Here is a 12,500-nt window from a genome sequence, read left to right on the forward strand (position 1 = left end):
CAATGACACAGTTTAAAACTAGGATAAAGGACTATTTGAGTATTAAATGCACATGTGCTGTTACTGAGAGTTGCTGGTGATCACGTTGAGATTATGTTAAATTGCCAACTGTCTTTTTCTGTTTTCTGTTATTTACACACACACACACACACACACACACACACACACACTGCTTACCTTGCGCACCCACAGCGGCATGTGATGAGTGCTGGGAGTACGGTGATGGAGGTTGAGCACCACCACGCTGAGGATGACAGAGAAGGTGACGAGGATCATGGTGAACATGACGTAGTTGACGATGATGGGGATAGCCAGCGAGGTCTCGGGGACTTTGTCCGCCAGCAGAAGCATGAACACAGTCAGGGCGATGAGGACCGAGATGGATAAGGTCATCTTCTCGCCTGTACCAAACACCCCATTGGAGAACACAGATACAGTGATTTCCTGTGTAATAGCCACATTGTGTATAAACCGCAGGACAGTGTTTTATGCAAATGAAAATAACAAAACCATGTATTAACCACACTTGTGTTTTAAGCACAGAATCCGATCGGTCTTTGATCATAAAGAAGAATGAAGAAAAGAAATGTATTCCCATGTATAGTTCAAGAGATGTTCCTAAATCAATGTAGGAACCTAGGTAAATAGTCGGGAAGTTTTCATTGCACAGATTTCCCTCAACACATCATGTAAACACATTTCACATTTTTAATTTCATGTAAAGAAATAAAAAGTATCTTCACTCTTCAACAAAAAACACATTAAAAGACAGATCACTGCAACACAAACACTGCATTTCACAACATGAAACACACTGTTTATCCATCTGTTTCTCAGGCTAGTGCATACAGTAGGTGTACAATTGTAAAAGTTTCAAAAAGAGGAACGTTTTCCGCTCATTTAATTGGTCAATGAATGAAACCCATAGTGCAAATGAGAACACAGACACTTGGATTTCGTACTACTTTTCTCCCTCATTCTGTGATTACATCACAGGTAGCTGTATGTAAGTGATTGGTAGTAGCCTAGTCTAGGCTATTATTACACAGAGAGAAAGAGAGAGGAAGAGAAAGAAAGAAAGAGAAAAACACACACATTCAAACACACACACACACACACACATTCAAACACACACACACACACACACACACACACATTCAAACGCACACACACACACACACACACACAGAAAGAGAGATAGATAGAAATAGGGAGAGAGAGGAAGAGAGAGAGAGAGAGAGAGAGAGAGAGAGAGAGAGAGAGAGAGAGAGAGAGAGAGAGAGAGAGAGAGAGACCTGCTGTGATTACACAAGCATTTTTGTGTGTGTGTGTGTGTGTGTTTGGTCTACTGTAGGTCACCTGCACCGGGTGGCAAATAGAACACAAATATGGCCAGCACGCTGGTGAGAATGCAGGGCACGATGATGTTGATGATGTAGAAGAGCGGCTTCCTCTCGATGATCAGGTAGAAGGTGATGTCCTCATACAGGTCGTCCCCCACATTCTTACGCGACGGCCGGTGACAAATCTGCCACTCTCCGTTCTCTGGAGAAGCACAGTGGAACATGAAAGGATGACTTACTGGAGAACACGAGGTCAAAGAACCTCACAAAAATATCTCAAAACTGAGAGAGGATACAGGTATAGTACAATATTATGCTTTAAATATCTCATCACTGAGAGAGGTTACTAGCCTGGAAAATCCATACCCTGGTAATCTAGAAAGATTAAGGGTCTGGCCACGAACAATGTAATGGCCCAACTCGAGGGGCGGCAACAAGCATGCATTTGAAAATCTCACTGCACGCAACTGGATAACACTACGACCAATATTTACTGTCCTTCAACATTGCTCACGCTCTCGCAAGAACTCTGGATTTCCAGGGTAGGAGGTTACTGGTATAGTACAATATTATGTCTTAAATATTTCATCACTGAGAGAGAATACTATAGTACAATATTATGTTTTAAATATCTATCACTGAGACAGAATACGGTTATCATTCAATATTATGTTTTGAAATTTCAGTCTGTATATGGTTTGAAATTACACTCTGGTTGATACTTTAACTACTGTGATTGTCTTCTGGGTTTGTAAAAGCAGTATTCATTGTTACCCTAAAGCCTCCTTTCTACAATGCTGCTTGAATGTTATTGTTGTCATATGTTAATGTCACTTTGGATAAAGGCTTGACAAAATATTATTATTTTTTTATTATTAATTAAGGGGTGCCAATAATTGTGTTTTTTTTTTCAAATATTTCTTTCTTCGTGAGATATTTTTGCTTCTTGCTTCTCCTTCAAGGTTGAAATTAGATAAATGTATGAGTCTACAAACATATACAATAGAGACATCAGGTTACTGTATGTGTTTACATACTTACACAATAGAGACATCAGGTTATGTGTTTACATACTTACACAATAGAGACATCAGGTTAAGAGTTTACATACTTATACAATAGAGACATTAGGTTGAGATCGTACACAACCCAATATCTATACTGACCTGTGAAAGCATTCTCATCAATAACCGCCTCGTGGATCTCATTGCCATTCTCGTCCAGTCCGTACTGCAAGTCCACTTCTGATGAGTCGTACGTGTACGAGCGGAAAACCATGGAGCAGTTTTGCCAGTCGAATGGGAAGTAGGCCACCTGTAGGAGAGATGTGGCATTATCATTGCAGAGGGTCACGTTCTGTGATAAAGAGAATATTGCTGAGGAAAACTGCTTAAGCTAGCACCATTTATTACAACAGCTCGCCATGGGACTGCCGTTGAAAATTAGCCGACTGACTAACACTGGCACTTTTACAGAAATGTTTAATGTGTGTTGTCCTTATAAACAAATAAATAAATAAAATGAAATGTTGTTTCATTTAAATAATTAATTCAATTCAGTTTTGTTTGTTTACATTGCACCACTATTAATATACATTGTCTCAAGGTGTTTTACAGAGCCTAAGACCAGAACTTCCTAATGCAAGCACAACGAGCACGTTGGATGCTAACATAGTTTTCAAGATAGATAGATAGATACTTTATTGATCCCCAAGGGGAAATTCAGGAAATGTGTCATAAAACAATGGATAACATCACATTACAATTGTATGACGTGACAAATCACATCCCATTGAAGTTTGACCCCAGAAGTACTAGCATTCACTGCTAACTGCTAATGGAAATGAAAATACAATTCATAACTAAATTCCACTTTGACTGCTAAGAGTATTAGCATTAGCTGCCAGGCTAACCAGGTTACCTCTATAGAGCAGCTGCTTCTGTAGATGGCTGGGGGGAGCCAGGACACTTCTCCAGTGTAGCTGACCAGCACGTTCACATACAGCGCCACATCAAACTGCCCGTCATTGCTGTATGAATTTTAAAATATATATATAATTTTAATTATAATTTAATTGAATTATTATTAAATAGGCAGTGGCACAAAACAACCCTCTGGTTCTGGTACTTTTTTGCTTTTCTGTCCTAAATGAGAACATGTTTTCATGTTTCTAGCACTAGTCCCTACCAGATCATGAGCCACACAAACACACAAACACATGGCTGGCACATGCCCATGCACATAAGAGCTTCATGCCTTGACGCTAACACCAACTATAATAAACATGACAAGGGCCACTTAATGACAAAGTTATCCATGTGAGTGAGTGAACCGACGAGGTGTCTATCTTCGGGTGGCATAGCTCTGGTTACCTATAAATTCACATGTCATAAATGCATGGTTAACTGCGGAGACACGTGCCGTGCCAAGCTCGGCTAAAGAGGCTTGTTGGCATAGCGCCAGTAAGGTCCTGTTGACAGAAACCTTTGAGTTGGGAAATCTCACTGGCAATAGGTAGTTCTTGCTCAAGCTTTTCATGACTATGAAAAGCTTCATGATGAAACAGCAATACTTCCCTTACCAAAAAGAACTATAGGGATTGTATTAGTATTAGTACATAGTATTTTTGGACAAAATATTATAATACTCTCATAGGAATACTATAGTACTTTATGTTGTATACACTACCATAGAACGACTATAGAAATTTTAGAGTATTAATATAGTTCTTTTTCGTAAGTGTTATTCACAGAAAAGAGAGCATTGGAAGTCCTAAAAAGTCTCCAAAAACTCTAGGTTTTAATCAGGTAAAGTATATATTAACAATATTAACAACCATTATAGAAATATTGTGTCACAGAAGTTCAAGGATAGGCTACAACATGTGTAATGTAAAAATATTTCCACTGTCAACTGGGAACCTCCAATACTTATAATTTTCTTTTGTCTTGTGGGCATTTCACAGGGGGCTTTGCTCACTTTGCATTGTGGGATAGTGGGGTTCTCTTACTTGTTGATGAGGTATACGTCTGGACGCCACACTTTGTTTGGGGGGATTCGGAGCACGTCAATATTGTCATACTCTTTTGGATCCCAGGACAACCGGTAGTCTGTCCAGGCCTGAGAGAGAGAGAGAGAGAGAGCAACAAGACAGGGCAGTACAGAAAGGTAATCATGGTTTGATTATACAAAAGAAAAAATAACCAAAAAAAAAATGGATAAAAAATATTTTTGTTTGGATTATGAGAAGGGACATAAGTTATAGCTTTGTTGGTGTTTCTTTCAGTTGTAAAACTATTACTGTTATAAACACACACACACACACACACACACACACACACACACACACACACACACACACACACACACAGCATTACAGTTCCCATTAGCACAAGGATACTAATAAGAGAGTAGACAGAGTAGAAGAACATGGAGCCAAGCAGAGAGGAAGAGGGGCCGAGAATGGACAGAGTGAGAGCGTAGAGAGAGAGAGAGAGAGAGAGAGAGAGAGAGAGAGAGAGAGAGAGAGAGAGAGAGTTTGTGAGAGGGATACAGATTAACTTATTTGCAGTTATAAAAAGTGACAAGGCAATTTGGGGATGAAAAGATGGGGGGGCAGTGGACTGAGGAAAGTGTGGAAGTAAGAGATACAGAGAGGGGGGGGGGTGATGGCAGAGGGCGGCTTGTACCATATATAAGGATAAATGGGATGGCACCCACCATATTCATAAACACATTGGTTGTCATCTCACCATTCTTCTGATCCTGCAGGGCAAGAAATACATTATCTTATGAACCGAAACGGTGTGTGTGTGTGTGTATGTGTGTGTGTGTGTGCGTGTGTCTGTGTGTGTGTGATCGTGTGTGCGTGTGTATTTGTGTGTGTGCGTGCGTGCGTGCGTGCGTGCGTGCGTGCGTGCGTGTGTGTGTGTGTGTGTGTGTGTGTGTGTGTGTGTGTGCGCGTGTGTGTGCGTGTGTGTTTGTTACTGGGAAAGCCCATCAGTATGGTCTGACACTGACAGGCAGCTGAGAGGTTGATCTTCTGCACCCTGCTGAGAATGCCATAGGAATCAACACTTAGAGGGAGAGAGAGAGAAGGAAACTAAACTAAACTAAACCAAGTTAAGAGAATGATAAAATATAAATGGAGAAATGGTGAAATAATGTATATAGTACTTGTGCTTGTGTGTAGGGGACACTGCTGTGTGTGTGTGTGTGTGTGTGACACGGGAGAGAGAGAGAGAGAGAGAGAGAGAGAGAGAGAGAGAGAGAGAGAGAGAGAAAGTGGATGATTTGTAGGATAGAGGTCATGACTTTGACCGTAACCTTCACATGCCAGAAGCCTGTGCTAAGTTCTCTGTGTCTGTAGTCACCTACAAGAGAGATAATGCAATTGTGCTTGACTTTGAATGTGTGTGTGTGTGTGTGTGTGTGTGTGTGTGTATGTGTGTGTGTGTGTGTGTGTGTGTGTGTGTGTGTGTGTGTGTGGTACACTCCCGACTGACCCGATTCATTGTTTTGTGCATATTTGTGTGTGTTTGTGTGTGTGTGTGTGTGTGTGTGTGTGTGTGTGTGTGTGTGTGTGTGTCTTACCAGGCTGACAAGCTGGACTAGGGTCATCCCAACCCTGACCATCACCTTCTCGTCCCATGTCCGTGCTGGTCGCACCTTCAGGTTGTAGTCCTTAAACAGCTTGTCCAGTAGGTGGCGCTCTGTGTCCGAGGCCCCTGGAGCATAAATGATACATCTGTACCACTCAAGTACTAGTAAATCATCTACATACTGCCCCAACTTGCAGTTTAAAAGGAACACATCAACGTTTAGGGAAATACACGTATTTACTGTCTACCCCAGAGTTAGATAAGAGAATACGGTTACACTTTACTTGACAGTATCGACATAAGAGTGACATGACACTGTCATGAATGTGTCATAAACAAGGCATAAACGTTAATGACATAACGCTTCTGTCATTAAGTGTCATTCGGTTTTTGTCATAACAAGTTAGGGTTAGGATTAGGGTTAGGTTTAGAGTTAGGGTTAGGGTTGGAATTAGGGTTAGAGGTTAGGAGTAGGGTTAGGGTTCATGTCATGAGAGTGTCATGTGTTCATGACAGTGTCATGTCACGCTGTGTGTGCAATAACCCAGTCTGACACCATTAGCCTAGCTTAGCATAATCCACATGGAATGGGTAAGACCAGGCAGCCAGCTGATAGCTTCCTTTAAGGAATAGGCTACCTATATGCTAACTGGTCTAACCCACTCCCAGTGATTATGGCTTAAAGGCAGCAGGTGCTGGAGGAAGTGCTTTCTATGAACACAAAAGATGTTGAAGTCTTTATGCAACTGTGACAACCAAGTGAGAGCTGACAAACAGACCAGGGTTTTTACTACCTCCTCTTCACCTCCTCTCTCTCTCTCTCTCTCTCTTTCTCTGTCACACACACACACACACACTTTATTCTTCCTGTCACTCAGCTCATAAACTCCCTTCCATTTTTGTCCTCTAAATCACGTCGGCCGCCCCAGAGTCCGAGCTGCAGCTCTTTTAAACAACAGTGCACCATAAAAACCCTTCCCAGCCACAGGGAGAGAGCTTAGAAACACACATCAAATAGTGTCACCCACAACTGCAATGTATCAACAGACATGAACCCGCAGGGTATTTGTTTGTGATTCATTTGAAAGTAACAAACAATGCACATACATTGGATTCTACAGCAAACTTGCCTTGACTTGGCTCCTGAGTCACACCAGACCAAGGTCAGATTACTTCCATTGTCTGAACTAACAGTCAATTTGCTCAGTAAAAGCTTTGGAAGAACAGCTAACCAGAACACTAAATGCAAACAGGCTAGCAGGCAAGATTGAGCTAATATGGTTGATATGTGATTCCTAAATGTAGATACAGGTATGAAAAAATATAACTTAATTTCCCTTGGGATAAGAAAAGCTAAAAGATAGTTATGACTATCTATCAGACTAACAGAAAAAGTGTTAGTCTGAAGTTGACAACAGTTGTCCTTTATTAATCCACTTCATTTGTCAAATTGCTTTTGTGTTCACCGAAACCGGAATTGGCCGCAATGTGGATAATAAGGTATCCTAGTGCTAGGTTGTGTTCACCGCAATGTCGAGAATATTGTTTATTGTTGTTTATTGTTACTCTAAGATCTACATTTCTTCACTGTATTGCTTGAATGTCAGTCCATTTGTAAGTGATTTTGTATAAAAGTGTCAGCTTTTACACAGAATCACACGGAATCACACAGCTTCTTCACAGAATCAAGGAATTTCCCTGCAACTTTTCCTGGGGAAAGGCTCTGTGGACCTTTCACCAACCTCAACAGGAAAACCACAAGTGTTAAATGTTAAGTGTTAAAGGGGAATTGCAGTGATTTTTCACATACCGGTAGATCTCCGTTTCTCAAGGTCACGAACACTGTTGGTATGAAAAAAACCTGAAAACAATCAGTTTTACCTAGCTCGAGTTGCAGCAGCAAGCAGCTACAGATGCCAGGCAGCTACAGCACTACACTCTGAGGGCATGTTCATGAGCACCCATGTTCATGCCCCCAGAGTGTAGCACTGTAGCTGCCTGGCACAACCTTAGCTGCTGACTGCAGCAACTTGAGCTAGGTAAAACCGATTGTTTGTGGGGTTTTTTCTGTACCGACAGTACTTGGTGACCTTACGAAACGGAGATTTATGTGAAAAATCACTGGAATTCCCCTTAAAAACCTGTTATGAAACATTCTGTTCTGGCACACATCCCCCCTCCCTCTGCTCCCCTCAACGTTCTCAATCACTTGTATGCACCTTATTCCACTCCTTGAATTTCCCTTTGTCCTGCGTAATTTAGAGCGTGCATTAACATATGTGATTTGAACACCTATGAAATAGTGCATTAATTTCACCATGTCGTCCATTATCCCTTACATATTGCTATGTAGCATAGTAATATTATACACCATTTGAAAGTTTGGACAACCTTTTCCATGTACAATATGTATAGTGATATACAATGTCAAATTAATCTATATCTTACTATGTCTCAATTAAATATTGCCCCCCTTCCTCCTCCCCCCTTGGTACTTCCCTACCCTCTAGCCATAGTGTATATCCTTAGCGATATGTAGATATAGCATATTGGGTCTTGAAATGTCCACACAAATCCATATAAATTAAATATCCATGCTGTTTCATCCAATATATATATATTTATTGATGGTTTGTGCATTAATTCATTCCTTTATATTTTATAAATCATCAGGTATTGACATTAGTTCATAGTGTTTCATTCATTACCTCATGCAACTGCAAAGTTGTGTTAGATGATGTGCTGTTCATGTATGAAGTCATGAATGACAAACTATGAACTCATGTAAATTCCTGATGATTCATGAGATATGAAGGAAAGAAGTAATACATATATCATTAATTAATTCATGCATGAATTCATGATAATTCATACACCCTTACTGTGTGTTACCCCCCTGACATACAATCCAAATACAAGCATGAAACTTCAGAGTGTAACCTTTCATTTGAAAGCGTGATTATGCTTCTACACCAAGGGGTTCATATACAGTACAGTACAGTAAGCCTTTTATTGTCAATATGCATTTTGGGTAACAAAAGGCTCTATGGGAAGTCTCCATAGTGCATTTTGCAAAACGCATGGACATACCTTTACAAATAATTGTGTAAGCTCATCTTTTCTTCTATATTGATCTACTTTTACACACAGCTTCACAAGACCTGGTGCTAGGGCTCAGTTGTGTTTCCTAAGGGCCTCAAGTGACTTAGAGGGCTGAAATGTGGTCAGTTCATAGATGTTTGTAACCCCGTAGAAAGAAAAAAAACAATATTCTAACCTCTGTGCCAGCATTTCACACAATGTTTCTGATTGTTTTCTAAGAAAGCTTTCTGAAAAGGTCAAGCCTTTGATGGTAGGCTAAAATAGGTGGGAACAGAGCCCTTTGAAGTAGGCACAGCCTAATTTCAGGGGGGAAATGCCTTTAAATGGTATATCCCATACAAAGTTAAATTCCCCAAAACTCTTTTAAGAGATCATTTTAAAACTGTGAGTGTTAAATGATCCCCCTCACACACACTATCACATGACTATACCCTCACACACTCTATCACACACACTATCACACGAGTATACCCTCACACACTCTATCACACACACTATCACACGACTATACCCTCACACACTCTATCACACACACTATCACACGACTATACCCTCACACACTCTATCACACACACTATCACACGACTATACCCTCACACACTCTATCACACACACTATCACACGAGTATACCCTCACACACTCTATCACGCACACTATCACACGAGTATACCCTCACACACTCTATCACACACACTATCACACGAGTATACCCTCACACACTCTATCACACACACTATCACACGAGTATACCCTCACACACTCTATCACACACACTATCACACGAGTATACCCTCACCCACTCTATCACACACACTATCACACGAGTATACCCTCACACACTCTATCACACACACTATCACACGAGTATACCCTCACACACTCTATCACACACACTATCACACGACTATACCCTCACACACTCTATCACACACACTATCACACGAGTATACCCTCACACACTCTATCACGCACACTATCACACGAGTATACCCTCACACACTCTATCACGCACACTATCACACGAGTATACCCTCACACACTCTATCACACACACTATCACACGAGTATACCCTCACACACTCTATCACACACACTATCACACGACTATACCCTCACCCACTCTATCACACACACTATCACACGAGTATACCCTCACCCCCGCTATCATACGCTACCACTTGAATTTCCCCTTGGGCATCAATAAAGTATCTATCTATCTATCTATCTATCTATCTACCGTGCTGCTCTCTCCATATTCCGGCTGGTCAAGATAAAGAGGAATTTCCCTGTAACATTGTTGGACAGGTCCGGGGGAGAGGCTATGCAGAGACTTCGCCAGCCTCACATGCCTCCCCCCCACCAGAGCCCTACACTCCACAGGCCACAAACAGACCAGCTATTTAACATCAGGAAAGTGCTAAATTGATTCCATTACGTTAATATATGGAGCATTACATTAATGTGTTCTAAATAACGGTCGTGAATAAAAGTATAAATACGACGCAGATACAGGAGTGTCCAAGCAAAAGTGGATTGCCATTACTAAATGTGAAAAAGGTCTAAATCAGATTAATTCAAAATGTATTAATTATAATTCAATTAATTACAGTGCATGAAAATGCACTGTTCTGTTATCCGAAGTCTTCTTCTTCTTCTTCTTCTTCTTCTTATTCTTCCCACCAAATTTCTGCGTCTAATTCAGCTTTAACCGTTTAACGTAGAAACTTTGTTCAAACTTTGTAACGTAGGTCTTGAAAAGGACACTTGAGGAATGTATTTTTCACTTTTGTAAACTTTATACTTTTTGAGAAAAATAACAAAAAACAAGCTTATTTTTCCCCATAGACTTTACATTAGCACTATGACATCACAATGGACTAATTAACTTGATTTGCACCTGTATCAACTTCCAGCTGCTCAACTAGGACCCATCAAAGGGCCAGTTAAACTGATTGCACCTGTATCAACTGCTTTCTGCTTAACTAGGCCAACTCTCTGTGTCTCTCCATTCTACAAGGATATACTGTAAGGCACATTCCATCCAACTTTCTATCCATTCATCCTCTTCAAACCATTCACTCATCCACCCATTAAACTATCTATCAACATCCATTAAACAATCTGCCTATCAACATCCATTCAACTTTCTGTCTATCAACATCCATTACACTATCTACATTCAACTTTTAAACTATATACTCTGTCTCAGGCTTTAAGCATACAATCTGGCTCTCTTACGACTACTATTTCCTCTGCCCACAACTGTTTCAAAATAAATGTCCTCACTACAATTATTCACTATTAAATAATTTAACTATTTAAACTACTCAACTATTTAACTGTTCAGCCATTTCAACTGTCAGTTGTTATCAACTATGATTCCTGCCAACTGTTTCCAAATAAAAGTTTGTTTGGCATTTTATGTTAATATACAGTATGTTTATATTTTCATGCACTGGTAATTTCCTTGAATTCCCTGTCTGTGTGTGTGCGAGTGAGTGAGTGAGTGAGTGAGTGAGTGTGTGTGTGTGTGTGTGTGTGTGAGCCAGGAAACATAGCAAAGTCCCCTCTTACAGAGCTAAGCCACTTGCTAAGTACAAGGCACACACACATAAACACACGCTCATGTACACACACTCACACGCACATAAACACATGGCAATGTAACACAACAGAAAGGTTACATGTTCACACAAGGCATTTCACATACACACACACACACACACACACACACACACACACACACACACACACACAAACACACACACACACAAATACATACATACACACAAATACATACATACCAGAATGAAAGGTTTTTTCTAAAACCATTAAAAATCAAACTGATCAAATAGAAAAGTATTAATTAATAATTGACTTAACAAACACATACACACACATGCAAACACAAATGTTACCTGTGAGGGTGAGCAGATAGCAGCTGCACACTAGCCACAGAAAAGCCTCCTTCATCCTCCTCCTCTTCCTCACTTCAACTCTCTCCTTTTCTCTTTTTCTCCCGTTCTGTCGCTCGGCAGTCCAACGCAACACTTAGCCAGTCCTTCTCTGCAGTAGGTGACTCCAGTAGGCTTCCAAGCTCACCTACCACGCATACTCTCATACACACATACCCTCACGCATACAAGCTGTCACATACACTCCCACACACACACACATTCAGACACACACACACACACACACACACATATCACAGCTATCTCACACACACACACACACACAGACACACACCTCTGTGACTTCTTTGATAACGGGGGGCGATACGCGCGTTTGCGACCACGTTGGCTAAGGCTAAGCAGGCCTTTCTTCAGGCGAACAGAGATCAAATCAAGCGTATTACCTTCTCCTTTCTCCTTTCTGCCATTTTTTTCTAGTCATGTGTGGGTGAGTGAGTGGGTGGGTAGGGTGGAGTACAGGGCGTTCTGCTATTCACGA

General features: G+C 40.8%; 1 protein-coding gene across 2 annotated transcripts in view; it reads right to left on the reverse strand.

The window, feature by feature from the left end:
- chrnb1l (cholinergic receptor, nicotinic, beta 1 (muscle) like) overlaps positions 1–12,434 on the reverse strand; it is a 20,904-nt gene extending 8,470 nt beyond the window's left edge. For both annotated transcript variants that reach the window (XM_042069573.1, XM_042069572.1), the window contains exons 1-8: positions 11,966–12,434; positions 5,937–6,070; positions 5,064–5,108; positions 4,354–4,463; positions 3,264–3,372; positions 2,510–2,657; positions 1,360–1,545; positions 178–401 (exon numbers count right to left, since the gene is read on the reverse strand). In XM_042069573.1, coding sequence (XP_041925507.1) covers positions 178–401; positions 1,360–1,545; positions 2,510–2,657; positions 3,264–3,372; positions 4,354–4,463; positions 5,064–5,108; positions 5,937–6,070; positions 11,966–12,020 — 1,011 coding nt within the window. In that variant the 5' untranslated portion in view covers positions 12,021–12,434. The remainder of the gene's footprint in view (positions 1–177; positions 402–1,359; positions 1,546–2,509; positions 2,658–3,263; positions 3,373–4,353; positions 4,464–5,063; positions 5,109–5,936; positions 6,071–11,965) is intronic.
- Positions 12,435–12,500: the final 66 nt, after the last annotated feature.

Source organism: Alosa sapidissima, chromosome 18, assembly GCF_018492685.1.
Source record: "Alosa sapidissima isolate fAloSap1 chromosome 18, fAloSap1.pri, whole genome shotgun sequence".
NCBI classification, from domain to species: Eukaryota; Metazoa; Chordata; class Actinopteri; order Clupeiformes; family Clupeidae; genus Alosa; species Alosa sapidissima.